Source organism: Postia placenta (assembly GCF_002117355.1).
Source record: "Postia placenta MAD-698-R-SB12 unplaced genomic scaffold POSPLAscaffold_5, whole genome shotgun sequence".
NCBI lineage: Eukaryota > Fungi > Basidiomycota > Agaricomycetes > Polyporales > Adustoporiaceae > Rhodonia > Rhodonia placenta.
This window is the reverse complement of record NW_020169836.1, coordinates 743,415-768,302: the sequence shown is the minus strand read 5'-3', so window position 1 is coordinate 768,302 and position 24,888 is coordinate 743,415. Positions and strand designations below refer to the sequence as shown.

Here is a 24,888-nt window from a genome sequence, read left to right as displayed (position 1 = left end):
CGAGCAAGTGATTGATTTCCATGTTCGAGAGATCGCCCCTCGAGACGATCCTAGAGTCCTCGCGGCATATCAGACTTGGGGCTTCCAGGCGAGCTTGACGCAAAAATATGGATATGTTCTCAGGACCCGACTCAGATTTTGTGCAGTCATTGTTCAAGATATGAACTGATCATTACTCAGACCCGGATAGCACGTCAGTACAAGTGGCCAACGCAGCATTCGGTCCTTGTCGATTAGTGGTTAGATCATCACGTTGTGGTCACTCTGGTGCAGAACCGTGAAGACGGAGGCTCGAATCCTCCCTGGGACAGTGATTTTGGTGACCAGTGTTTTGTGTTTTGCTCAGTGCGGCCTCACTTCCCGCTACTTTTCAGGCTCAAGGGTCAGCTCTCACATGCGGAAGATAGTGCTGGTATACAATGATACTAATGTACAGTCTAGGAGTGGGTATTGGTCGAATCGTCCGATGTGTGTGGGAGAATATCATGTGGCCTATGTAAGGCCGTTCGATCTCGATGTCGGTCCCCTGGCCTCATATCCTGCATCTCGACGCTGTCCGGTATCATGGAATCCTGGTCGAACTCGACGCCCTCAATATCAGCTCTTTCCGTCTGCGGGTTGGTGCCAATGATAATAGACGTGAACAGGAGCGTCGTCGACTGGCCGCTGCTTGATGGGTCGGTAACGAGAGTCGGATTCGCGCTTGCGCTCTCATGCAGATTAAGCATGAGGCGTGACATCATTGTCACGGAAACACTAGAAGGTAAAGGAATAAACAATTCATGGCAGCTGAGCTATACAGACATGCAAACAGGAAATCGACTTACCTGCTAGCAAATGTGGACAAGACCCCGCGCAGAAGGGGCTAGAGGCGAGAAGGTCATACAGCTGTAAAACCTCTCGAGGAGCGAGTAGACCATACCTGAAGCAACTAGATTGGTGGTCAGTCCGGATTGGCAAGACGTAATGGGAAGGGTATATTACATAAAAGGTTAGAGTGTTCGCAAGGTTGACAGAAGCCATGATGCTTCCAGAATCGGCCTCCAATGAAATCACGTTACAATTCAGTAGAAAGACGACTTACGCGAAGTACAGTGCACCTGTCATCCAATCAGTATGGCGCTCGTTAATTTAGGCAGAGCCGTACCGTCTCGCATCATGAGCGTGACAAGATTTGGCCGTGCATCAGATATGGCATAAACGGCACGGTTTTTCCAGGTCTTATACATTGTGAGAGAGAAAATGAGTACGTCGTACAAGAAGAGTGCTTCCCACGCTACAGCGACGCCTGGTTGATTGAAATTGACATCAGGACGCCCCAGTGAAGACAAATCATGCAACTCACGTATACCCCTGGAAAGCGGGTGTCACTTCAGGAGGAGAGCGGGACAACGAAGAAAACACACGTTATTCGAGATTCGCCGAGATGGCAGCCGCTATCCAGAGCGGTGCTTGAGCTCTGACCTGTAACAGCAAACTACGATGTGATAAAATCCCGTCTCAATTTGCTATAATCTCTTAGCTTGAGTGCACTCACCACAGCGAGGGCCATCAACGTTGCCCCGGTCCCCACTACACCCACGAGTATCGCTTTACTCCGATTGTACAGCGCATATATGCGGAGACATAGTATGACTATGGGACATCGTGATTCGTGCCGGGGGACTCAAAGTACAACACAATAGCTCTACTTACTGCAGACCACGACTTGCGCGCCTATCAAGAGTATCTGCCGGTACAGAGCGTAATCATCACAGCTGTAGAGTGGTCATGAATGGGAACCGTCATAAATTGTGTATCAATAGCTCAGACCTCTGCATAATGACCGTCAGCAGCAAGCATAGAGGTGGGGCAAGGTACATACTTTTGCGGTTTTAAAGTTGTAGAAGTTTCCCACGTTGACGGCAATGTCCTACGCAGGGGTCAGAACGATCAGGAGGCTACGAGGAGACTGGGTATTACACCGAAGAACGTGAGATATCGGTTAACATAAAACAACCACGACCCCGTCGGTTTTGGTCCTCTCCAGACGCGGATGTACTCGGTAGAGAACGTAAGCACGTAGTCGTAGTAGAATATGCCTGCAATATATGAGCTATCGACACAGCACATCAATGCACACGAGACACACTGATTCCGACCAGATGCAGGTAGTTGTGGAGATCGCTGGAAGCATATCAGTGATGCGCTGCTCATCGTTCGAGAGCGCACGTACATCTGGTACGAGGTGGAGGCATCGCTCATGATGGATGCTGGGGCCCAGCGAGGACAACCGAGGGGTCCTGGGTCAGTCCAGCAGAATCAGCGCACGAACATGGCAGGGAAGAGGAGAAGAGAACAAGGCGAAGTTACCTCATATATCACAAGCACACACCTGGCCTGGAGTCGCCAGATCCACCAGTGAGATGCTCACCGGGACAGTTGATGGAAGCACGTCAGCCGCATGTATCCCGAGCCTATCCTGCCAAGCCGACCTTCCGCCCCACACCGGCGGAACGCAGGGCTCGCGGCCGAGGTCGACTGCCAACGTTCGCCGCTGCCATTGGTGAACGTGGGCGCGATGCTCAGGCGTATTGGCTAATCCTCCCTACGTGGCCCATGGGATGCCGTGGCTCGAGAGTTGACAAGGACATGAGACCTCCAGAATACACGTCTGATTACGTTTGGTCGCAAGACGCCCCGCGCCAGGGGCACTTCGGCCGCATCAAGCATGCCGGTCTCACAGACAAGGTGGCGCCCACAACTGGAAGGCGCTCAATCGCCGCCGGCGATCTAGTACGAATGTCAATTTATATACTGTAAGTACTCTCGATCATATCGTATATCGCTCGTCAACACCGCCTAGGTGACAGAAATGAACATTTGCCATAGTCGACAAACGCATGACGAGCGGCAGGAGGTATGATGGGGCTACCGAAATGCCAACTAGAGTATTACATGCGCATCTCCGATAACCTCGGGCAAACCCCAAGGGGCTCTATGATGATGAAGGATCAAAAGACCATCATCAATTCCTCTGGTGTGTTCAAACCTATATGTTCAGTACAGATGCGCCAAGGAGTCATACGCGAACAAGGTGGGAATTGTCACCCTGGCAGTCTGCTCAGTATTCATTGAAGTGCTGCTGCGCACCTCAGATGCGGCCGCTGGACATCATAGTAAGGGACCTTACCCTTGATGTGCGTATGTGACAGATATGCGCTCGTTAGGTTCAGCATAATCTCGGAATAGGGCTCCCAAAGCGCTGACCACTAATGAGAATACACGCACCTTCTAGATGTGCGTCGTACAATGTAGCCTGCGCGCATCCTGTACCTGAGTGAAGATTGCAGTGCAAAACTGGTAGAGGTTGATGAGACGGGCCTGCAGAAGCTTAACTAGGCACACGCTCCGAGGACATGAGGCCGTGTTATATTCGGGCAGCTGGAGCACTTGGGTATCAGGGCCGCCAAAGCCAACGCCAGACTGCTTGCGAGTGCCTGACAATTTTCCAAAGCTTCCGAGAGTTAGGCCTTTGTTAGCGTATCTGACGTTCGCGGACACATTCCCCGGACAATATACGGCCGCGGGGTTTATGTGATAATAGGACCATATACATCACTAAGGGCTGCCGGATCTAAGTGTATGCGGAGAAAGACTGTTGGTGCGCAAGGCGAGCAGAGGAGGAAGAAACCTCCGGGGGACAACGAAACGAACAATGGAGGTAACGTCTGTCGTGAAACGTCTGGTGTCACTGCGCCGAAGATACTCAGGATGGACAAACGATCTGCGTGGAGAACTGTCAGAGGACCAGATGACAGTCGCCACGTCACCCTCGGACGCATGTCGCGACATGTCAACAGACTATGATGATGCATTGCCGAACCGGATCGTCTTGGCTCTGAACACGATTGTCAATGCAGACATGACAGATTGCTGCGCTCGAAGGACACCCGGGGACTGCCAGTAGTCGTAGCGGAAGGAGCACGCGAGCCGAGCACATTCTAGGTACTCAACACGCACGGAGTATTGTCCGCGAGGCAGGCGGAAGGTGTGGTCGGAGACGTGTACCTATGCCGAGCGGTCGCCGAGTCTGCAGCCGAAGAGGGGCGCAAGCAAGGAGAAGCGGGCTGAGGACGAAGGGTGGTGGGAATCGAAGACAAGCATGGGAAGGATCGGAGCTGGAGACAAGGAGCCAGGATAGGATCAATGGAGGGCCCTACCGGAGGCGACGACCCAAGGCGCGAGACTGGCCCCTTGCACACGGGAGGAGCTCTGTCGGAAGGCAGCCCGGAGGTTGTGAACGCTGGTGATCTTCCCTTGAAGTTAAGGTTCAGAATGGACGGGAGTACTTTAACAAGCGGATTCCCCCTTGATAGTGTCAACCCGAAACAGCTCTTCAATGAGGATCGAACCACCGAGCTCGTCGACGAAGGTACAGCCAGTGCTAAAGAGAGACTCCAGCCAGTCATCTATCATACTTCGACATTGGTCTAGTCGAGCGGTGATAGTCATCTGTAACACTACACTGGCAAATTTCCCCACCCCCGCAACCTCTGCCAGGAGCCCCAAAATGCCATGAGCACTAGTTGCGAATGATGATGCGGCTCTCCTTCGCAACTAACCGAAGCTTCGAGCTCGCGCATTTGGAGCACGAGTTTGTGGGAAGATGACGCGATCTATGACTATCGAAGGTGCGCACTTACCAATGGCTATGCACCTGTGCATGTGCCCAAGGGCGACGCTGATCTCAAGCCATTACGTTCCGTAGGCGGTGCAAGCTGGTGGCGGGTTCGGAGTATGCATGCATGGAAGTGGTGATGCATGTGTGGTGAGCTCTTTCTTAGGAGTTTCGCTCTCTTACCGTTGGGACTGAGAATATTATGGATATGTACGGTTTCACAGAGCGATATGGATTACCATACAGCAACATACAGCGCAGAGAAAGGCTGAGCGACTTGGTGGAGCGCAAGCCACGGTGGACGAGAAAGGCAAGATGGCAGTACGGGGGTTGTCACGCCATGTGATCGATTGTGACCGATTGTGACAGGCGCCCGATTATCGAATTCCAGCTGATCTGCCTGGATCGGCAATTGCCGCAGGCTCATAAGGGACGCCTGCGGCCAGTCTCCACTACCTCTCCTCCCCTTCTCCCTTCTCCGTCACCATGTCCAACGTATTCGTGAGTATAGCCCACACAAACATGTCCGCCCTCTACCCCCGCTTACCGGCAACTTTTCTCGCTAGTTCGACATCACGGTCGACGGCAAGCCGTTGGGCCGCGTCACCTTCAAGCTTTTTGACGATGTCGTCCCCAAGACTGCCAAAAACTTTCGTGAGCTCGCCACCGGCCAGCACGGCTTTGGCTACAAGGGCTCCGCATTCCACCGCATCATCCCCAACTTCATGCTCCAGGGCGGTGACTTCACTCGCGTAAGTAGATCGAGATCTCAATAAAGTCGCCTGACGCGACCTGCCATCTCAGGGCAACGGCACGGGTGGAAAGTCCATCTACGGCGAGAAGTTCGAGGGTAAGTCGTTCCGTGCCTTAGATCGGGCCTCGCGCTCAATATATGCGCGTCAGATGAGAACTTCAAGCTCAAGCACACCAAGCCCGGTACTCTGTCCATGGCAAATGCCGGAAAGAACACCAACGGCTCTCAATTCTTCATTACCACGGTCGTGACCTCCTGGCTCGATGGCGCCCACGTCGTCTTCGGTACGTCTTTCTATGGAACACCTTTTACGTTTTTGGGTAGCTGAACGAGACCCCATCAGGTGAGGTTGTCGAGGGCTTGGACATCGTGAAGAAGGTTGAGAGCTACGGGACGGCTTCCGGCACGCCCAAGGGGAAGATCGTCATCGCCGACTCCGGGATTGTCTAAGCCTGTCGTTGCTAGGGCGGGCTGGTTTTGATGTCGCTTGCTGGTGCGTGGCTGAGGTGTTGAAGAAGAAGATAATACCATCCTGTACATTGAAGACGTTGTACTGTTACAGTGGCTTGTGTGTCGATAGATACATGAGACTCAATATTGCGTATTCTTTGGTGACTATGCACCTCGAGCATTGCACAGCACGCTTCGGGAAGCTGTGTGCTCTGTCAGCGGCGGTGCGGCTACAAGCAGCTAATGCATTCCGCGAGACAGCATATTTGTCATTGAAGGCTAAAACTTGCCACGGACCGGTGGTACACTATCTATAAGACGCTTTCCAGCTAGTCCTCCGAGTACTACCATTCAAGGACATGTCCGTACTCAGCTGCCTGCACTCATCAGGTCGGTCGCAGACGGACCATAAGACCACTCACCAGCGCCTGAAGATGTCTCGAGCGCGCAAGGACATGTACAGCATCCGCTCGGAACATGGTAGAGTCAGAGTGAACACGCCAACAGGCAGATCCTATTCCACTCGACAACTAGGTCATCTGCCGCGATTGTCGCAGAGCCGTCCCGCATGTCAGAACGAGGTGACGGTCGCCGAAGGGCGGCAGCCGCAGAGACGCACCCGAGCGCTCCACAGCGGAAGCCGGAGGTTCGTGCTGTGTGGTACCGACGTGAGCTACCGAAACGAAGCCTACATTTGCAATTCGTACCACTCGATAGACCCTTTTGGACGAGAAAATTGTGCCGGTCAGTACGTCGTGATAGGATTCACCCAGCGCGCGTTGCGATCTGCCCGGCGGAATCGCTGTGCAGGTGGGGCAGCGGAGTCACCTGGGAAGAAGGGTGGCGCGCCCGAAGAACAAGAACGAGACGCTACTGCCAACACGTCGCGCCCGCGGGATTGACACGGGATGTCTAAACTCACCTAGAAGTCCGTTACGGCGCTGTGGCAGCTGACTGCTACTCAGTTGCGACATCGCCGAAGGGTTGCTGACTGTGATCATTCATGCCTGTAAGCACTCGAGGTGCTGCCAGGAGTGTCAGCGAGGCCCTTGCCCGTGAACGAGTTATGGTCATACATCCTTTGATCACGAGTGCAGCTGTGCAAAGGCTACACTTGTAATCTTGAAGAGGGCCACCAAAAGCAAGTAGTGGTGCACAGTCACACATAAGTGTCTGAAAAACGAGCGACATTAGCCTTGCTCTAGCGGCCCACCAGTTCATATGCGGAACACTCAGGCGTTATAAAACTGGTCTTCCTATGATCACTGTTTGTAAGATATATAAAAGCCCATGGCTGCAAGCTACATTGTAAGGATACAGAGCCGTGGACTCGCAAAATGCATAATGTAACAACCTGTCAGCCATAAATGTCAATGTCCTGATAATCCGCTATGCTACAACATGCCGAATACTACATGAGGCTGTATGGCAAGGAGCGGCAGGTAAGCAGGGGCGCTTTGTAAACAGCGACCAACTCACAGATGAGAAGCAATATCAAACTCGCGGGGAAACACTACATTCGCGCGACGTGTCTGTGTGGGGGAGCTTGCGGGAGACTCGTATTCGATGGGCAAGACCTTGAGCAGATTCTGGTGTAACAGTGAGGGAAGCGCTCTCTCGACAGTGGCCTGAGCCTTGCGCCACGTATCCTTCGTCTTATCATAATCCGCCTCCACGCGCTGTCTGGCGACCCTCCCCCATTCGCTGTCGCTCTTCTGCCCCTCAGCATCAGATTCCGCGCCTCCCTCCGTACTCTTGGGCCTGGGCCTGTGGGTTGCCCTGTTGGTGAGGCGCCGCTGCTCCATCTCTAGCGCGACCCACTGGTCGCGGGAGCCAACCTGCACGAACCTGAACCATTCATTCGAGCGGATCTCGACAGTGACCTCGGCAAGGTCAGCGAGGGTCTCGAGGATGTCGATTTGACGGCCCAGCTCGGGTAAACGGATGCGTCCAACTTGCTCGAGACACTCGTCGAGCGCCGGGTGGCGATTGTCCAGGGAGAAACGGAAGCGAAGAGAGGCCACACTTCCCGCAACGACGCTTCGTAGAAGATAAGGAATAGATGGAGCTCCATAGAATGTGCCGTACCCTGTAGCGAGGTCGAAAGTCAATGTCTGGATCGAGGTGAGATGCGACAGGAGAGGATCGTCTGGAAGCCGCGTCAGCTGTTTGAGATCAGGACAGGCGGAAAGTGGAGGAGGACTCACTCTTTAGAAGATAGTGGGGGGATTCGTAGGCATAAATAATCGTCAAATCCTTAACAGAACGGCCGAGTGCTTGGAGAGACACGAGAGGAGCGGCCACGCGCCATCGTTCCACAGTGTAGGCCAAGTTCTTCAAACGCAGCATTTCCGGTGGCTGATACAAAAACCAATTGAGAAGGAATTCTTGTGCGTTTCCCGAAGCAATCCTCAACGTGTCCAATGGAGGGCGTGGGCCACGCTTCGTGGGATCTGCTCTTCGTTCCACGACAGTTAGATTCTCTATGAGGAGGGTTGTGAGTGAGGGAAAATGGCCTAGGAAACGCGTGAGATCTATAGGTGTCTTGAATTCGATGCGGTTGACTGCAAGTTTGGTTACAGTGTGGAACAAAGGCCGCACTCCCCACTCCACGTAGCGTACGTCTTGCATGAGGACGTTTTCCAAAGTCGTCAAGGAAGACATAAGAGCAGGGACTTGCTTGTTGACCCAGTCGGCCTTACGGTCTGCGGTTCTAAAAAGGGAATCGGATATACGCATTTCCCGCACGTAATGCGTTAACACTGTGGGACCAGGGCCTGTGTATGTGCTTATTGCACGACACAAGAGGTCATAAGAAACTAGTTTCATGACGCGGTGTAGATGTGTCCTGCTTCTTGGTAGCCATGTTCTGCAGGTTAGCGCACAAGCTCGTAGGGCCGTCAAATCGCCATGCAGGCAGTCGATAACGAGGTCAGTGAGCTCCTGGGGGAAACACGGAAGCGACGGCTTGTGGTCTAGGTGCTCTTCCATGTAAGAATGCTCTCCAAGGAAAGCGAGAATCTCGGAGTCCATAGTGGCACCTTGGCTTGAGCGGAAAATGAAATGCGAATGTCTGCGGTGGCGACTTCAGTGATATTGACTGAAGATATAACGGGGGAGTACAGACACGAATTCGGTCGAATGCGACAAAGACTTGCAGGGGTAAGAAGAATGAGGGGATGTAAACCACTTACACAAGCGGCATAAGTAGTAGAACTGAAGTAGGCATCAGCCACCGAACACGATTGGATATCTCTGGGCACGTGCAGGGATAGACCGAGGCTCGCCCAATCGGGTCCAAACTCAGTCCTCCATATGTCCGGCTTCGTATGCTCTACCACCACCTGGACCGCCTTTGTGTTTGTGGAAAGAACAGCTGTATCGCAAACTTTCTCATATGTGGTCGTATGGCGATGGTTATGACTCCGGCCGCAGTCGCCTTCTATGGACAGCCTCGATAGTTCCCTACTGTTTTCTTCTTGTCCTGGTACTCGGGATATCACAGCGGTTATCTGTATATCCATTGCAAAGCCCATGGATGGATATGCACCGCTAAGGCTATGTGGTAGGAGCACTGCCAAACGGTCACGGTGTTTGTCACTGTGTCAGTTGCACAACACAGCTTCAAGGGCGGCTGACAGTCGTCTTGACTAGTCATAGTCAACGAAACAGTTGCAAGGCAAGCCAAAGTCTCATGAGAGTTCTAACAGCGTTCTTTTTATCTGAGGCACTGTGACCAATCTTACTTTCCGGTCAAGATCCCTATTCAAGGACCGAGATTCACAGAGTTCGAAACAGTATAAGCCACGTGTCATCCTACGCGTTCATGGCACAGAAGCGATTTGGGGCTGTTCCCCTGAACACATGAAAGTAAGTGCAAGAGCTACACATACTTGTCGAGTAATGAAAGGCGAACGACTATTCCAGTGCGAGCCCAATTGGTCATCACGGGCGCCTCGTACTGAGCGCCGCTGAGTTGCGCGCCACGGTAGCTATCAAAACAAGCTATTCTGATATGTGACTCAATTTGCAAGATGCTGATACATAAGCTCGTAATCTGCATAATAAGCTCCCGTGTCTTGTGCAGAGGCGTCATACACCTCTTGAGATGAATCCTTATTTCATCACCCTGCTCGTTTTGCCCGAATAGGTAACCTCTAGCGCGCTCTCCTATGGATTGGGTCCGGGAGAAATTACGCACAGCCTCGATAGACGACCAACAGTTTGCAAACGGCGAAGGAGGTCACCGGTGATTACTTAGCCGTACTGCGACTGAGCTGATTTTGCCTCAACTTACATCGGCAGGTCTGAATGATCCCGTACTGATCTGTGATATCGATTGAACGGACGTCCGAGCAGACGAAGTCCGATGGATGACCCATGGGTCTTACTCTCGAATCCGAGATCATCTGGGCCCAATGACGTCAAGAGCGGGAATTCCCATACCAGGCAGGTCATATTCGGTCGATCGCGTGTGAGTGGATTCACCTACCAGCCCTTCGCTTGTTTCGCCTCCCAGATTCGGGATTCCGTACCGTGTGTCTCCGAGTGAGCCCGATGCGGTACGCCCGCTGCGCACACGGGGTGTCTCATTTGCGAGAGCTAGCTGACATAGACCGAGACGCTCGCACCAGCCCTTCCTCTCGCCTCGATTCAATGAAGATTTCCTGAAGCCCCCCGAATCTCCCGAGTCAGCCGCAGGTCCGCCCGATGAGTCGTTCCGCGTCATACGTTGCTGCTTACCAAACAGGTTGTATGCTCGGACTGCCAGCGGGCGGGCCTATAAAAGGGACATGCCCGAGTCCATGTCGGTCAACTCGACATAGAAAACGTTTTCACCCGGCTACCCCCTTATACCATACTTCTTCCAAAATGGATTCGCAACGCTCACAAGCGGAACCTTCGAGCTCGGGACGCGCACCACGCGGCTCAGCTTGTCTCAACTGCCGTCGTCGTAAGCTGGTGAGAGCGAGCCAAGCCGATACTGTTTCTCCGGGGCTGACAAGTCCATACATTTGATATTCTAGAGATGTGATGGCGCTCGGCCAATATGTGGGCCGTGCATTCGTACAAATAGACAAGCTGATTGCGAATACACGGACGGTCCTGTGCGAAGCCCGACTCAAGTGCTCGAAGACAACATTGCTCGTCTTGAGGCCCGTATTTACGAATTGGAGAATCCGGAAACGATAACGCCATCTGTGACACTCTACGACCCACGCATTTCTTCGTCTGACTCAGGAATGACAAGTGAGCATCAAGTGTTACAGAGGACGACAAAGTGATCTGACGGCTCACCATAGTAGATCCAATAAATCCTGCGATGGGGCCTCCACTTGACTATGCATCCGGAGGTCGGGACCATTCAACAGGCTTTCTTGCCCCTCCTGGCGCTCCATTGACATTTCTTAATTCTGCCACAGAGCCGTCGCTACAACATGTACAAACTCTGTATGTATATGACTATGACTACCGTAGTAGCTTGTAGGTCTCACTTCCCCCTAGTGTTGGCCATTTTCTCCCGTTTTCGTCTCAGGTCGGATTCTTCTTGCATCCTCGGCGATTCATGGAGAGTATTTCCGTATCACACTCCGAAACGCGTATAGCGCGTCTTAGCCCTGCCCTCGTCAACTCTGTCTATCTGTGGGGTGCCCGTTTCTCGAGGAACCAGTTGCTGCTTGCCCAAGAATCGGTATATCTCCAACGCGCGGTCCAGTCAGTCTCGCTGGCGCTTGCGGAGGGACCTCGCCACAACATCGTCTACCTAATACAAGCAGAAGTCCTCCTTACCAGCTATTTTTATGCCAGTAATCGTCTCCTCGAAGGGCGGTATCATTGTAATGCGGCAGTCGCGCTCGTGTTAAGTAGCCACCTGAACAAGCTACGTTCTGCCCAACCTCCCACACCTCGAAGTCCTGTAGTGGTTGCGAATTACCAGTTACCGCAACCTGTCGATGCGATCGAGGAAGGAGAACGAATCAACGCGTTTTGGACCGTTTTTATTCAAGACAAGCAGTGGGGAGCGGCTGCTGGGCTTCAATCACACTTCAACGGCACTCCAGGTGCACAGGTCGATACTCCTTGGCCGTTGGAGATAGAAGATTACGAGAGAGTAAGTCTCTTAGAACTCACTCGAGAATACCGATTTATAGCAATACAGGGCGGCTTTCCTTTGGCCTGGCGAAGTTCGAACACCGTACATAATTTTCTAACAGGTGAAGGACTAGATGTATTCGGAACCGCATTGTTCGCCCTTCACGCTAAGGCGGCCACATTGTTCGAGCGAGCGGCACGCCTGATGTCCCAGTGGACAGCGAGTCTGTGTAAACCCCTTTGCATTGAATGTTCTCTAGCTGACAGAGCTGTTGCACTTAATTCTACAGATCCAGCTTATTCCGAGCGATTTGCCACTGAACTCTTTACATTGGATGGGGCCATTGATCGCTTTATAGCATCTTTACCACCCGTGCACCTACATCTGGACGTTGATGTAGCTCGCAAGCTCATCATCACGCATACGCTTGCTCGCGATGCCACGATCAAAGTTCAGGCAGCCATGAAGCAGGTAACGGGGATGCCGTCTGACAAAGACGTCGTGGCTGCACAGGCAATTGCCGCAATGCTTGACAATACCAATATCGGTGGTCTTTATTACGTTGATCCAATCGTCGCGGTTCGTCTTGCGTTGTCCTGTTCGCTTTCACAGCCCTGATACCCTCGTTTCAGATCGTATGGTCTGACATATGTCGCGTCCTCTCCGGTGAGGCTGCCCGGTTGCGTCTCTTGTGGAGCTCCACCTCATTGCTTGCGGACCAAGCTGGTGCCGGACGCGAGTTGCAGCACATAGAGGCAGATCACAACAGGCTTGGCGTTGCATTGCAGAAGGTTCTTGCGGCGATGACGACCTTGGCCAACACATGCCCATTAACAGGTGTGTCCTTTCTTGTGTCTTAGCTGCCCCGCGCTGACACCCGATTAGCAGTACAAGCTGCGAAGGTCCAACAGGAGATGGAGAATGCCGCGAGATAGTCGTAGGTAAGATTCGCATCCATTGGTCCTATGACCGGCTTTGTTGACGTCGTATTCGCTCGAGCAGGATTTATCCTTCGATTTTCACCCCAACGTCACCACTCAAGTAGGATTAGATAGATTCCCCCCGCTCTGCCTTGTAGCGTTCCTAACATAGAAGACATTACTCATCGCCGTAGCGCGACGGGCCGGCTTGTGGTCTACTAACGCCTACAGCATTTTTACACGCGACTACGACTCGTGTCAGATGAGCCAACGATGGCATCCGCACGAGGCCCGGCTTCCTCGTGCGAACACTTAGCTAACAAGTGACTTCCCAGCGTTATCGAACATTAGAGTTGCGTAGCTTCGGAAGATGTTTGGATGTTCTGTCGGGCGGAGGCCGGTGAGTGTGCTTTGCCGCTGATCTCAGGCAGCTTCAGGTTGCGCCTGAGCAACAACGCAACACATAAGTTACATTTGAAGGTTCATCCATGGCGATTGCATGGGTGCAGTGCATTTGCATCTCCTAGAACAAGCCGGTGACACCTTGCGGCCGTGCTTGTCAACCGATAGATGCTAGATTAACAATGGAACGTAGGGGGGTGCGATCTCATGTCTCGGCAGAGCTCATATATGGATCGTGCCCTGGACGATCGTTCCCCACATGCCTTGAGCAGCACATAAGGGGACTTGTGGTGTAAATGGACTCCCGGCTTACTGTCCACGGTGCGTACTTAACTTATAGTATTGCATCGAAGATGTTGTGAGCAATGGCACATCTTCAGGTTTCATTTGTCAAGACTCTATCGCGCATATCATTGCCACTATAGAGCTCACTGTACAACACGTATCAAGGCTGTCGAGCCGCAAGCGGATACAAACCTAGACTCAAATGAAAGTAAATAAAATAAAAGCTGTCGGGAACATTTCCAAGGCAGACGCCCCAAGACGCTTGCCCGATGACGGGTTCCCGAAATGCCATGATCAATCTTGCATCCTAGTCTGACAAGCCCACGATCGTTAACGAGATCGGCTCGTTCATTAGGATGCCATCGAACATGTAGGTGCCGGCAAGGCGCTATGGCTGTCCTCGCCCAGTGCTCTTGATTGCCTGTAGTCTGACCGCCTAGCATTGTCTTGCATTTCGCGTTTATGCTTGAAGTGCAGAGAGATTTTGTACATTTGCGAACAAGGGAGGTGAACGTGGAAGGTAAAGGGTGATAGCTCAAGAACAGCCAATAAATACGGGCCTGAAGACATTGACGCTAGGTGACTGAGTTCTCGGTACCTCCGCGCGGCTGGGAGAGCTGACTTGATGCTCGGTACCCTCGCGCAACCGGGAGAGATGACTTAATGCTCGGGACCGGTGGATGCTTCGCCCGGTCGGGACACTCGCTCTAGACTAACGTTCAAAGGACGTGGCCTTCATTGTTGATGGTTACTGGACGATATACAAATTCTGATCATTCGGAGCTTGGTCGCAACTTGAAGGGGAGCCGGTAGTGCAATTCTGATACAGCATAGCAGAATTACGACATCCTTAGTACAGCTGCATGTCCTATTTTTATTTACTTCTTTATATCCATTTTTATATCCGCTTGAGGTCGTCGCCCTATGCCGAATAATACATGCGTGTACAATGCGTAGCGAAGCAAATAGGGACCTTGGGCTGTCCGATATCATGGAGGAGGTTGAGCGCGAGCAAACTATCGTACGGGTTTCGAAGTGGAGGTAAGTGGGTCGTTCTTTTCGTGATGTGCTATTTGAGGCCCTCTACATTCCGTTTAACTTAACATATTATTCTCTAGCAGCGTCACGGTCTGAGACGTAGCCCACAAGCGCTCGCGCGAGCATCCTGAAGCGCCTGTGAAGCGCCCGAGCGTCACAACTCAACAAGCGAAGTTCGTCAGATGACTCGGTCTCAAGAATGCGGTCTCACGACGAGGCCCGTCATGAGATCGACGAGCGCGATGGATTTTCATATGATTTTTGGACTTGGAAATGGTCAGCAAATAAACCATTTGTCTGAACGAGGTGAGTGCTAGGATGGGCCCTGCAGATCAAAATGACGATCGATCGAGTTGTCTACAATTGGTTATCAACCACTGCGATTACCTGTAAATCTCGCGTATTTGCATTCTTGGAACAGGGTACGGCTAAGGGCCTTCGTGTGCTTGAATATCCTGAATATACGCTTTGCTTTAAGCCTTGGCGCGCAGCATTGGGTGAGTGTACAGTATCTGAGTCCTCCGCATTGGCTTATCGGATAAGCATGTCTTCTTGGTCGTCTCCTTCATAGTTACTCCGAGATAAAGCTCCTCCAAGGACGCAAAAGTGACTACGGGAGTAAATGTGTAGTCTTCACAGATGTCTCCCTGCGCGCCACGCATGTGCTTCAATTTGACAAGTCATGTTCGCTTGAAAGGCTCGCGCGCCTGTAGCAGTTCGCAGGGTCCGAAAGTACTCCGCTTGACTCGCGCGCATCATTGATCACCTCCACTTCCCCCACTTGTGCATGTCTCGTCAACCCCCTACGCCAAGGCCAAGGGGCTATCGTGATGCCCACTCTATTCTGATCTTCTAGCCGTGCAGATCGTAAGTCCGGGAAAGAAAATGGGATACGTCAAGCGAAATATTCGTCCAGGGGCAGGGAGAGGCTTATCTCTGCGTTTTGGAGGCGATAGCTGTCCAGCATGGCACACGATCCTCATATATTCGCTTGCTCAGCGTCAAGTGCAGTGTTCGACGTCTGTCCTCCAGCAGTCTTGTCTGCACCCTCTTTGTAGCACGACAGGATGTCCACAACGATGGATGCGGTGCCGGAGCTTCAGCGCTCGAACACGTCCAGCTCTCTGGAGAAGAGGAAGGCCTACAGCGCGGATATCGATGAGGAAAAGGTTATGGTCATGGAAGCATCGTCGGTGGACGAGGTCGGGTCAGACGTCAAAGTCATTGAGAAGGCGGAGGATGTCGCCATCGAGGTCGGTTTTGAGCATGCCTATTGGGGATCGGTCGTTGACGCAAGATGCATAGATTCTGACGACCGAGGACCACCCAGAGCTGCCGGTTTGGACTTTCCGGACAGCATTCCTCGGTGTTGGACTTAGCGCGTTCAGTGCCGTCTTAGCGACGATCTATACGTTTAAACCTCAGGTACTTGCGAGAGTGCAAATGTCGCGATATTAGAACCTAATATCACGACTCCGGCTGTCAGAATGCTACGGTCTCCCAGCTATTTTGCTTGATCATTGCCTATGTCCTCGGGACGTTTATGGCTGGTACGTCATGACCTCTTCGATATGTATGAGCAATGATTGATGAACCAGGGCTTAGGTGTCATCCCTTCGGGTGGGTATTGGAAATATCTAAACCCAGGCCCGTTCAATATCAAAGGTGGATTACCTTGCCTTGTTGTTTTAGGCACATGAGATCCTAACTAAACGAACAGAACACACGGCGATCGTCATAATGGCGTCAACAGCGTCGTCGGTAGCCATCGCGATGGAGATCATTGCCGCTCTAGGTATGCATCAAGGAATGCTACTCAAACGAATGAGATACAAAACTCCCATCAGATCTCTTCTATGACATCACTCTCAACGCCGGCGTCGCCATATTCCAGATCTTCGCGAGCCAGATGATCGGGTACGGTATCGCGGGAGTCTGTGAGTATTTTAATTTACGTGGCACTCTATCCCTCATAGACATTACTCTGTGATTTTGCAGTACGCACGCTGCTCGTGTATCCGACCTAGTACATACATGATTCATTCCTCACCGGCCGGGAGGCGCTGACCGTACTACGATACAGTGCTTTCTACCCGACATATATATCCGTGGTCAATCTCTTGCAGAGCTTGCACTATGGAGGTGTGCTCAATGCGAAGCGCAGGTACGCTTATCTCTATTTAGGGTCTCCGGAGCTGACGGATGTCGCGAGATCAGACGATACTTCTGGATGGTGGTACGTCTGCGTTCCTGGATCTCTGAGCATCATGCGTAGTAACATTGCAATGTCTCCAGTTCGCCGCCATCTTTTTCTGGGAATGGTACGCTGAATAATTCCTTGCGATGTCTTGTTGATATGCATGGATTTTGCGGCAGGATCCCGCAGTATCCGTTCCCTCTCCTGACGGCATTCTCTATCATCTGTCTTGCCGACAATGGCCGCCACCCATTCGTGCGCAACCTGTTTGGCGCTGGATCGAGCAATGAAGGAATCGGGCTGTTTAGCTTCAGCACGAGCTGGACCCTCATTACTCAGGGCTCGCCGCTCGTATGGCCCCTGCAGACACGTGCGCATTAATTTCACCGCCGGGCTATCGTCACGCTGATGTCACTTGATGTTGATACTACTCAGAGGTTAACTCGTACAGTGAGTGTAGAGCGGTATAGACGCGTCTGTCCGACGAGGCTGATCACAGCGCGCACAACCAGTCGGAATGGCTATTGGGTACCTCGTGCTCACGCTGACGTACTACCACAACGTCTTCAACGGGCGCGACCTCGTCTGGATGTCCAGTGCGCTGTTCGGCACGGACGGCGGAACGTACAACCAGAGCGCGATCCTCACGCCGAGCAACCAGCTCGACCCCGAGAAGCTGGCCGAGGTCGGCCTGCCGCGGTTCACGACGACGTACGCGATCAGCCAGATGTGCTACAACGTCAGCCTGGGTGCGGCGATTGTGCACGTGTTGCTGTGGTACTGGGGCGACCTCAAGAAGGGTGTGTTTGGCGGTGGCTCTCGAACGCGGGCGCGCCGGTGCTGACGGGGTTCTGCGTTCCTGACAGCGTTCGGCGAGGTGAAGTTCCTTCGGGGCGATCAGGAAATTGACGACCCGCACTACAAAGGTGGTCTATTGCGAACAAGTCTGACTGCGGGTACTAACCTGAACCGCAATTTGCAGCGATGAAGGTCTACAAGGAGGTCCCGCAATGGTGGTACCTCACGCTGTTTGTTATCTCGCTTGCCGTAGGAATTGGCTGCAGTGTATGTGCCCCGGCCGCTGAGATATCGACCGCTTCCTGAGCTCTTCATGCAGTACTCTGGGCATACCGTGCTGATCCCGTGGTGGAGTGTAATTCTGTTCACGGCAATCAGCTTCTTCCTCGCCATCGTTCTTGGCTTCAGTGAGCACGGCTTTATCTCTTGATAGCTGTCTACTGACGGGTATACGCAGTCATGGCCACGACTGGGTTCTCGCTGTCGATCAAGTATGCGATCCAGATCCTGGCGGCCTTCGTTCATCCTGGGAACCCCGTGTATGTGCGGGCGGTGTTCACGCGAGAAACATGCTGAGATCCTACATACAGCGCTGTGATGTATGTTAACCTATACGGAAACAGCACGGCCTACCAGACATTGTACATGCTGCAAGGTGAGCCTTGTATCGCTGTCGTTCACTCTACCTTGCGCCTAAGAACTGGCACCGGCTCCCACAGATCTCAAACTGGGCCAGTACACCAAGCTCCCTCCGCGATCGACCTTTGCGGCACAGATGACTGGGTCGATCGTGGGCTCGATCTTCAACTACACCAGTACGCGTTTCCACCCCTTGTCTTTAGCCTTCGAGGTAATGAGCTGGTGATGCCAGTGATGAAGTCCATCGTCACAAACAACCGTGAAGTGCTCAAGAACCCCGTCGGTACGCGTGTGGTACGTCTATGCGCCAAATATTGCGCCAGCATGTATGACTGACGTCCCCACGCGCGCAGTGGAGTGGCTGGATCATCCAGAGCTACAACTCCTCGTCTGTTGCGATGGGCGCGCTGGGGAAGGAGCTGTACGCCGCCGTGCGATCTTCTCGCCTTGGTAGCATACTGATTTTTGTGGATAGCTTCACGTATGGGAAGCCGTACTACATGCTCGCGTTCGCGATCTTCATCGGGCTCGCGTTCCCGGTGCCGTTCTGGCTCGTGCACCGATACGCGAAGAAGGGCAGCACCGTCGCGCGCGTCGCGGCGTACATCAACACCCCCATCATCGCACTGTACGTGGGGTACCTGCCGTACTCGGTGAACGGGCAGTGGTGGTGAGCACGATCGGGCGCGCGAGGAGGGAGGTGCTGACGGGGGCCCGTAGGTCCTGCGTGGTGATCGGCTTCGCGGCGCAGTGGTGGGCGCGCAAACACCGGCCGGCGTGGTTCAAGAAGTACAACTATCTGACGTCTGCGGCGCTCGACGGCGGGAGCCAGGTCATCATGTTCATTCTTGTGCGTCGCTGTGTGCTTGCGGTGGGATGTGGCGCTTGGATGTTGACGAACGGGGTTTACAGAGCTTCGCCGTGTTTGGTGCGAGCGGGAGCGCGGTGGAGTTTCCCTACTGGTGCGCGTTCACTGTGCTCACGCTATGTAGTGCCGTTCCGTAGCCTAACCTTGTATTTGCAGGTGGGGCAACCCAGAGAATCTGTCCGTGGACAGGTGTGCACTGACGGACAGCTGATAAAGGTTCTTGTGGCAGGGAAGTGTAGAGTGACTAGGGCATAGTTGTATCACTAGAAAAATATACGAATGAACGAATGATGTGCTGATGATCACGTGTGCTTTCTTGCATGTGCAGATGAAGATTGGTAGATAAGTCAAGGCGTGCCTCTTGAGCAAGTTGCAAACACGTCGGAGAGCAATGGATTTCATAATGATAGACCTGTTGAATTCGACGTTAGCAGGCTCCGGGCGGGAATGGGCGGGGCCTGGAAACAACACCCTATATTGATGAATTGTGGCTACGATGATACACCGCCGGGTCCAGCCGGGTCGGGACCATAGCCCCGATCGTTTACTCCGAGTTCCGCATCAATCCCGCTTGCGCACAAATATTCCTGTCTCGGGTAGGCTTATCGATATGGAATTAGCTGTGATGGAGGTGGGCCACAACGCGTCTGTGGCAGGCACAGGCACGTGATCGTGACACCATCGCATCTCGATCGTTTGATCGCCTTTCACGGAAGCATTGATGTCGAGGGTGGACGTGCTAACTTGTGTAGTGGGTCGACCTTGGCAGCGTCGCCGGACTGCAACCAAGACGTCATGCATCGTGTTCAATTTCACCGTCCACCATGACCAGGGAAGGGCGGTGCCGTGCTAAGCGCCGCTGAGCCGGCAGGACGCCAATACCGATATTGGGGCAGAAGGATGACCTGATTGGTGGACGAGCGGCATTGCTATGCTGCCAGCTGGCGTGCGAGGATCTGTCGTGGCCACGTGGGGCGGTGTGCGGCGGCATGGGTGCTGAGCAAGGCACTTGGCCTGCAGCGCGATGCCACCACGCAGCCAACGCGGGCAAGGACGGGCGGCGAGCGTGCCACCAGGCCAGAAGTGCGCCGGATGCGGCAGGTGTAGCGGCGGCACGGTGGGAGACGATCTTTTTCGCGATGGGGTGCACATTGCTGACATGATCTGAGCCAGGACGAGCCCAGGACGGCAGCTCCCTTGCCAAATCAAGGCGGACAGGCCGCGGGATGGCAGCTCGCGCTCTCGGATCGGAACCCGCCGTGCTCCGACGACGCTTCTCCTGGTGGCGTCCCCGCAACGTATAAGAGCAGCTCCTCGCCCCTCCCCCCCGTTGCTGCCTCTTCGTCCCAACGCCCTCCACCAGCCCGTCTTGGCCCCCACGCTACCTCTCCACCGCTATCTGCAGTTTCTACGCGCTACATTCCCGGCTCCAGCAAGTCCAGCACTTTCCGCGTCGTGTCGTAAAAGCGATTACAGTTATCACTCGTCATTCTATTTCACATTGTACTTTGCGTCTTCCTTAGCAGTCCCAAACCTATCTCCCCGTATCCTTGTCTTACTTTTTCCTGCATCGATCCCCACTCAGCTATAAGTCCACCGCAATCGATATCCTCAGCTTTCTACCTACAGCACCATGCACACTTCGCAGCCCAGCTCCCCGCAGCGTCTCTCTCCCGCAAGCTCCTCTCCCCACTTAGAAAAGCACAGCATCTCGCAAGCAAGTACTCCCCTTTCGCTGTCTACCACGCCTCCTTCTCCGTCTACGGACTCAAATTCCTACGCGTCACCTCGCATTCTGCTCACACCATCCGAGTCCTCGTCACCATCCATCATGGCATCTCCTTCTGCACCATCTGCAGACGAACGAACGCAGCCTCCTCCGTCCATCCTCTCTGCCACCGCGCCAAAATTCCAAAGCCGTTTATTCGACGCGCCTATTGATATACACACGCTTGTGTCGGACACCCCTCCTCCGGGGCGGGACCAGTCAATTTCTGCCCTTGTCACAGGACTGCAAAGTGTCCATCTCTCTACTCCCAGCTCCACCACGCCGGTAAGCGTTCGGCTCTGCCGCATATATCCGCACATTATTCAAATTGCACCAGGCGCAGCTCTCTTCCACGGCGAAAAATCACTCAGACGTGCAACCGACCGCGCCTGACCAACATGCGGCTGATCCGTGTACTCCAAATGTGTACATCAACGGTCTCCCCCCCAATTTTCCGGAGGCAGATTTATACAAAATGACGTGCGATTTCGGCGCCGTCGTCAGCGTGCGCACGTTCACGCGGCATGTGTGTGATAGACCTTCGTGAGTAATACCTGCTTCCGTTGTATTCCGCGTGGACAGTAGTTGTCGGCGTCATGGTGGCTATATGCGTAGTTAGTTTTCAAAATTGTACGATCGTGATGGCGGGTTCCTCTGGCGATATAGTCACAGAGAAGTAGATGTATACTGGCGGAGACGTTTCCTCGTCGTTGCTGACCCGCTGAGGGCAATTTGGTGTTCGATGTATACGAGGAACTAGCGCTGTCTATATTTTTCTCCTCCTCAACGCATACGATCATATGTGCACACGCTAACATTTCTGTCTGTCCAGCGGCTATGGATTCGTCCTGTGAGTTTAGTTTACATCCGTGCGTGTGGCAGTCGGTTGATTAAAGTTCGTCCGGAATAAATTAGATTTGAGACGGTTGATGCGGCAGAAAGGTGTATTGAAACCCTTCGCAAATACCGCAACTTGCACCCTTCCTTTGCGAAGGTATGATGTAATCTATCCGTCGTTGATCATGATGCTGAAGCAAAAACCCTTGCCAGCAAATTCACAAGATACCCGGTACCGTCTACTCGACATCTTCTTTCGAGCCGCCCGCCAACGATTCTGTCGATGGCCAATCTAGGAATAGCTTCAAAGCGCGGATGGAGCAGCTCAAGGATACTTCGTCCACCAACCTGTACATGGAGGGACTCCCGTTATCCACTGACGAACGTGCTCTCTCCGCACTTGTGGAGCCGTACCGGATCATGAGCAGTCGATTCTTTCGGACAAGACTCAACAATCCCCCGAGGCTGATTGCATTCGTGAGGTTCGTCCTAGCGATGCGTTTGTGTGATTGGAACGTTGGCTTATGGCTTTGGCGATCCGTAGACTGGAGAGTCGTGTGGCAGCCGAGAAGATCATCGAGCGCCTGCATGGTCGTCATATCCGTGGATGGCAGGAGGATGGATGCAGGATCTCGGTCCGTTTCGCCGATACAAGTGAGCAGAGAGATTTGAGGGTGAGTATCCCTCAACCACATGATCTTCCTCCGTAACTCTTGCACTTGTGCGCGTTGCACAGTCGCTCCCTATGTATCGAATCCACCATGTTGATCTGATCCCCCCTTTCTACTTTACAGCGAATGGAACGCATGACGCGTGAAGGTGATCAATCTCCGGCACGCATCACCATTGCGCAGGCGGCGCTGCTCAACCTGAAGGGCACGCAGCTTGGCCCTACGCCTTCGGGGAGCCCAGATATCAACTACTTACCGATTGGCCTCCCTGCCAAGTCGCCCTACATTATCAACGGGTTGGGCGGCGGTAACGTGGGCGGCGCTTTCTCTCCTCTAGCTCGTGCCTCGCCATCATTGTCATACTCAGACCATATCAATCCTCTCCTCAACAGCATGCAGGACCTTACTCTCATGCCTGGCAGGCAGCACTTCGAAGACTTCAATGATCGCGCGGCACAGTATCTCGGTCAGGACCTCAGGATGAATCAGCTCGCACTCCAGGACGAGCTGCTGGCTCTACAGGCAGCTCAGGCTCAGCTCCAAAGCGGCAGGGGCTCGGATGTCAACAACATGTCTGGCCGAGCCGACAACGGCTTTACTCATATTGAGCGTTTGCTGCTGCAGGCGCATGCTGAGCGTCAACAGGCGCAAGAGCTCTTGCTAGAGGCCGAGCGTGAGCGAGATCTCCGGGATCTGCTCCTCAGCCAACAGTACGATTTCGGAGGCGCCTCGCAGCTAGGCGATATTGGAGATGACACGCAGAGGCGTCTCCTCAACATTTTGTCGCCGACGTCCGAGAACGACTTCCATTCAGGCTTTAGCACGAGCCAAGGCCTCCAGGTGCCGAAAGGCTACCCGTACGAGCTCAATGCCCACGGGGCCGCTGGCGGTCTTGGTGCTGCCCCGGCTGCCGACTATCATTCACGCTCTTCGCCGAACTTCAGTCAACAACCCTCTGCGGCACGCCAGGAGCGCCAGCGGAACCAGACGCACGCATCGCACGCGCGCGCTGAGACGGATGCTCCTGCGCAGGCCCTGCACACACGCTCGACGACTCTTCCCTTACAGTATCTCAGCTCTCGCGGCGGCTCTCATCATTTCTTGAACACGCCATCTCAGAACTTCAGTCCTAGCACCCTCAACAGCAGTATCATCGACACCCGCAGCACTAGCATCAACAACACCACCTTCAATCTCGATGACAGTATCGACTACGTCAGCAACAGTAATAATTCGGCCCGCACCGATAGCATACTCCGCAATAATCTCGGCCAGAAGAACGTGTCCTTCTCCGATGCCAAGGGACACGCTGTATCCAGGCCCGAGCTCGCCACCGCCAACTACACCTTCATGATGACTGGTTCTGCACTGTCCTCGGGACGCGCCGGCGGCGCCAGTCAGTCCGGCATCAACGGGAAGCGCACCTTGCAGGACGTCCAGACGGATGAGGATGATTCGCTCGTTTCGCCCGCCCTTACGTACTCGCCGCATACCACCGCGTCCATTAGTCCCGCTACGCCATACTCTGGGTTTTTCCCTCCAGCTGAGGGTTTCGACGGCTCGTACGTGGTCGAGGGTCGCCTGTCGGGCGTGGTCGAGAAGCAGAAGATGCGCGCGAACCAGTAGAACCTACGCATGTAACTTGCACGGCCCTTTATAGAACGTTCGAAAGCGACAATAGATTGTCCAAAGTGTAGCGCGGCACGTTGACGCGTGGCAATAAGAAGGTTGCTGAGAGTTTGAACTCGCAAGGCAGGGTGACGTCCTCGAGGGCGGTATGCTTCGCGGGACTCGCGCTGGTCGGGCCCCAGGTACAGATATGGTGGGGGGAGACCACAACTGCCCAGACGTCTTTTGCTCGGTGGCCGGGTGCGGCATCAAGACAGATGGCCGCAAGGCTGATCCTTCGCTGGCAGCAGTATGGTGAGCCACGGATACAGTACTAAGTTCATATCTTAAACCCAGATGTGCATGCGCATATACAAATCCATGATGCACACAAAGTACCGGCTAAACAAGCTGTTGACTTCCGCAATTCTCAAATCTCCCGGATCAAACACGATCCACATCTATGCTATTCGAGTCCTGTCGCTACTGACTAGACATAAACGCTCATCTCCACGCAATGATGGTAATTGAATGAGACTTTGGTTGAACTGAATATCTGAGGTGCATTAGGGAAAGCCTCGTCTCACTCATAGCACTTATGTTTCCTTATTAATTTGCCACAAATAGAATATTTGAAATGATATTGAATCCTAATATGGGTAATTCCTCCATCTATCTCACTTGTGGCAGACCAATAAGTATTCTGGCTCGATGCAGCAAACTATGTGCCGTACTTTCTGATGTCCTGTACATATCATACTTGCGTGCCTGACAGGCTCGTCGAGCGCTCAGTGGGCCATATGCGTATTGGAAATTGTGGCGTCTCACCACTACGCTTCGGATGTTTCCGTAGGTAGGCCGCACTTTGTTCATTCTTACATCTAATTCCAAAAACTCGT

General features: G+C 53.3%; 6 protein-coding genes and 1 non-coding gene across 7 annotated transcripts; 5 read left to right on the top strand and 2 right to left on the bottom strand.

Moving 5' to 3' along the window:
• The first annotated feature begins 222 nt into the window (after positions 1–222).
• Positions 223–310, top strand: POSPLADRAFT_t66. Its single transcript has one exon. It is a non-coding gene; the product is annotated as a tRNA-His (tRNA).
• A 127-nt stretch (positions 311–437) lies between these two features.
• POSPLADRAFT_1045690 (hypothetical protein) lies at positions 438–2,244 on the bottom strand (the record flags this gene model as incomplete). The annotated part of the gene is made up of 11 exons (XM_024478831.1): positions 438–756; positions 1,085–1,100; positions 1,148–1,353; positions 1,407–1,477; positions 1,538–1,635; positions 1,696–1,757; positions 1,813–1,814; positions 1,865–1,912; positions 1,963–2,081; positions 2,132–2,166; positions 2,216–2,244. 11 exons carry the CDS (start codon positions 2,242–2,244, stop codon positions 438–440), a joined length of 1,005 nt encoding a protein of 334 aa, XP_024340132.1.
• A 2,863-nt stretch (positions 2,245–5,107) lies between these two features.
• Positions 5,108–6,036, top strand: POSPLADRAFT_1039499 (hypothetical protein). Its single transcript, XM_024477556.1, has 5 exons — positions 5,108–5,161; positions 5,227–5,412; positions 5,465–5,510; positions 5,564–5,698; positions 5,758–6,036. The coding sequence occupies exons 1-5, from the start codon at positions 5,147–5,149 to the stop codon at positions 5,862–5,864; spliced, it is 489 nt and encodes a 162-aa protein (XP_024340131.1). The 5' UTR covers positions 5,108–5,146; the 3' UTR covers positions 5,865–6,036.
• Positions 6,037–7,221: 1,185 nt separating this feature from the next.
• Positions 7,222–8,897, bottom strand: POSPLADRAFT_1032997 (hypothetical protein; the record flags this gene model as incomplete). The annotated part of the gene is made up of 4 exons (XM_024476903.1): positions 7,222–7,258; positions 7,344–8,013; positions 8,072–8,641; positions 8,750–8,897. The coding sequence occupies 4 exons, from the start codon at positions 8,895–8,897 to the stop codon at positions 7,222–7,224; spliced, it is 1,425 nt and encodes a 474-aa protein (XP_024340130.1).
• Positions 8,898–10,732: 1,835 nt separating this feature from the next.
• POSPLADRAFT_1180296 (hypothetical protein) lies at positions 10,733–11,448 on the top strand. Its single transcript, XM_024488745.1, has 3 exons — positions 10,733–10,826; positions 10,892–11,114; positions 11,168–11,448. The coding sequence occupies exons 1-3, from the start codon at positions 10,737–10,739 to the stop codon at positions 11,350–11,352; spliced, it is 498 nt and encodes a 165-aa protein (XP_024340129.1). The 5' UTR covers positions 10,733–10,736; the 3' UTR covers positions 11,353–11,448.
• Positions 11,431–13,124, top strand: POSPLADRAFT_1180294 (hypothetical protein; the record flags this gene model as incomplete). Its single annotated transcript, XM_024488744.1, is given in 7 exon segments — positions 11,431–11,579; positions 12,017–12,060; positions 12,080–12,181; positions 12,248–12,537; positions 12,591–12,795; positions 12,844–12,899; positions 12,961–13,124. The coding sequence occupies 6 exon segments, from the start codon at positions 11,431–11,433 to the stop codon at positions 12,891–12,893; spliced, it is 840 nt and encodes a 279-aa protein (XP_024340128.1). The 3' UTR covers positions 12,894–12,899; positions 12,961–13,124.
• A 1,390-nt stretch (positions 13,125–14,514) lies between these two features.
• Positions 14,515–24,007, top strand: POSPLADRAFT_1045686 (hypothetical protein; the record flags this gene model as incomplete). Its single annotated transcript, XM_024478830.1, has 29 exons — positions 14,515–14,606; positions 15,025–15,100; positions 15,662–15,856; positions 15,909–16,028; positions 16,090–16,153; positions 16,209–16,268; positions 16,324–16,398; positions 16,451–16,540; positions 16,602–16,629; positions 16,687–16,767; positions 16,788–16,839; positions 16,899–16,924; positions 16,980–17,170; positions 17,313–17,612; positions 17,667–17,756; positions 17,783–17,865; positions 17,918–18,005; positions 18,056–18,141; positions 18,222–18,253; positions 18,958–19,087; positions 19,262–19,296; positions 19,623–19,701; positions 20,111–20,188; positions 20,754–21,158; positions 21,211–21,416; positions 21,789–21,867; positions 21,924–22,192; positions 22,255–22,384; positions 22,505–24,007. The coding sequence occupies 29 exons, from the start codon at positions 14,515–14,517 to the stop codon at positions 24,005–24,007; spliced, it is 4,743 nt and encodes a 1,580-aa protein (XP_024340127.1).
• Positions 24,008–24,888: the final 881 nt, after the last annotated feature.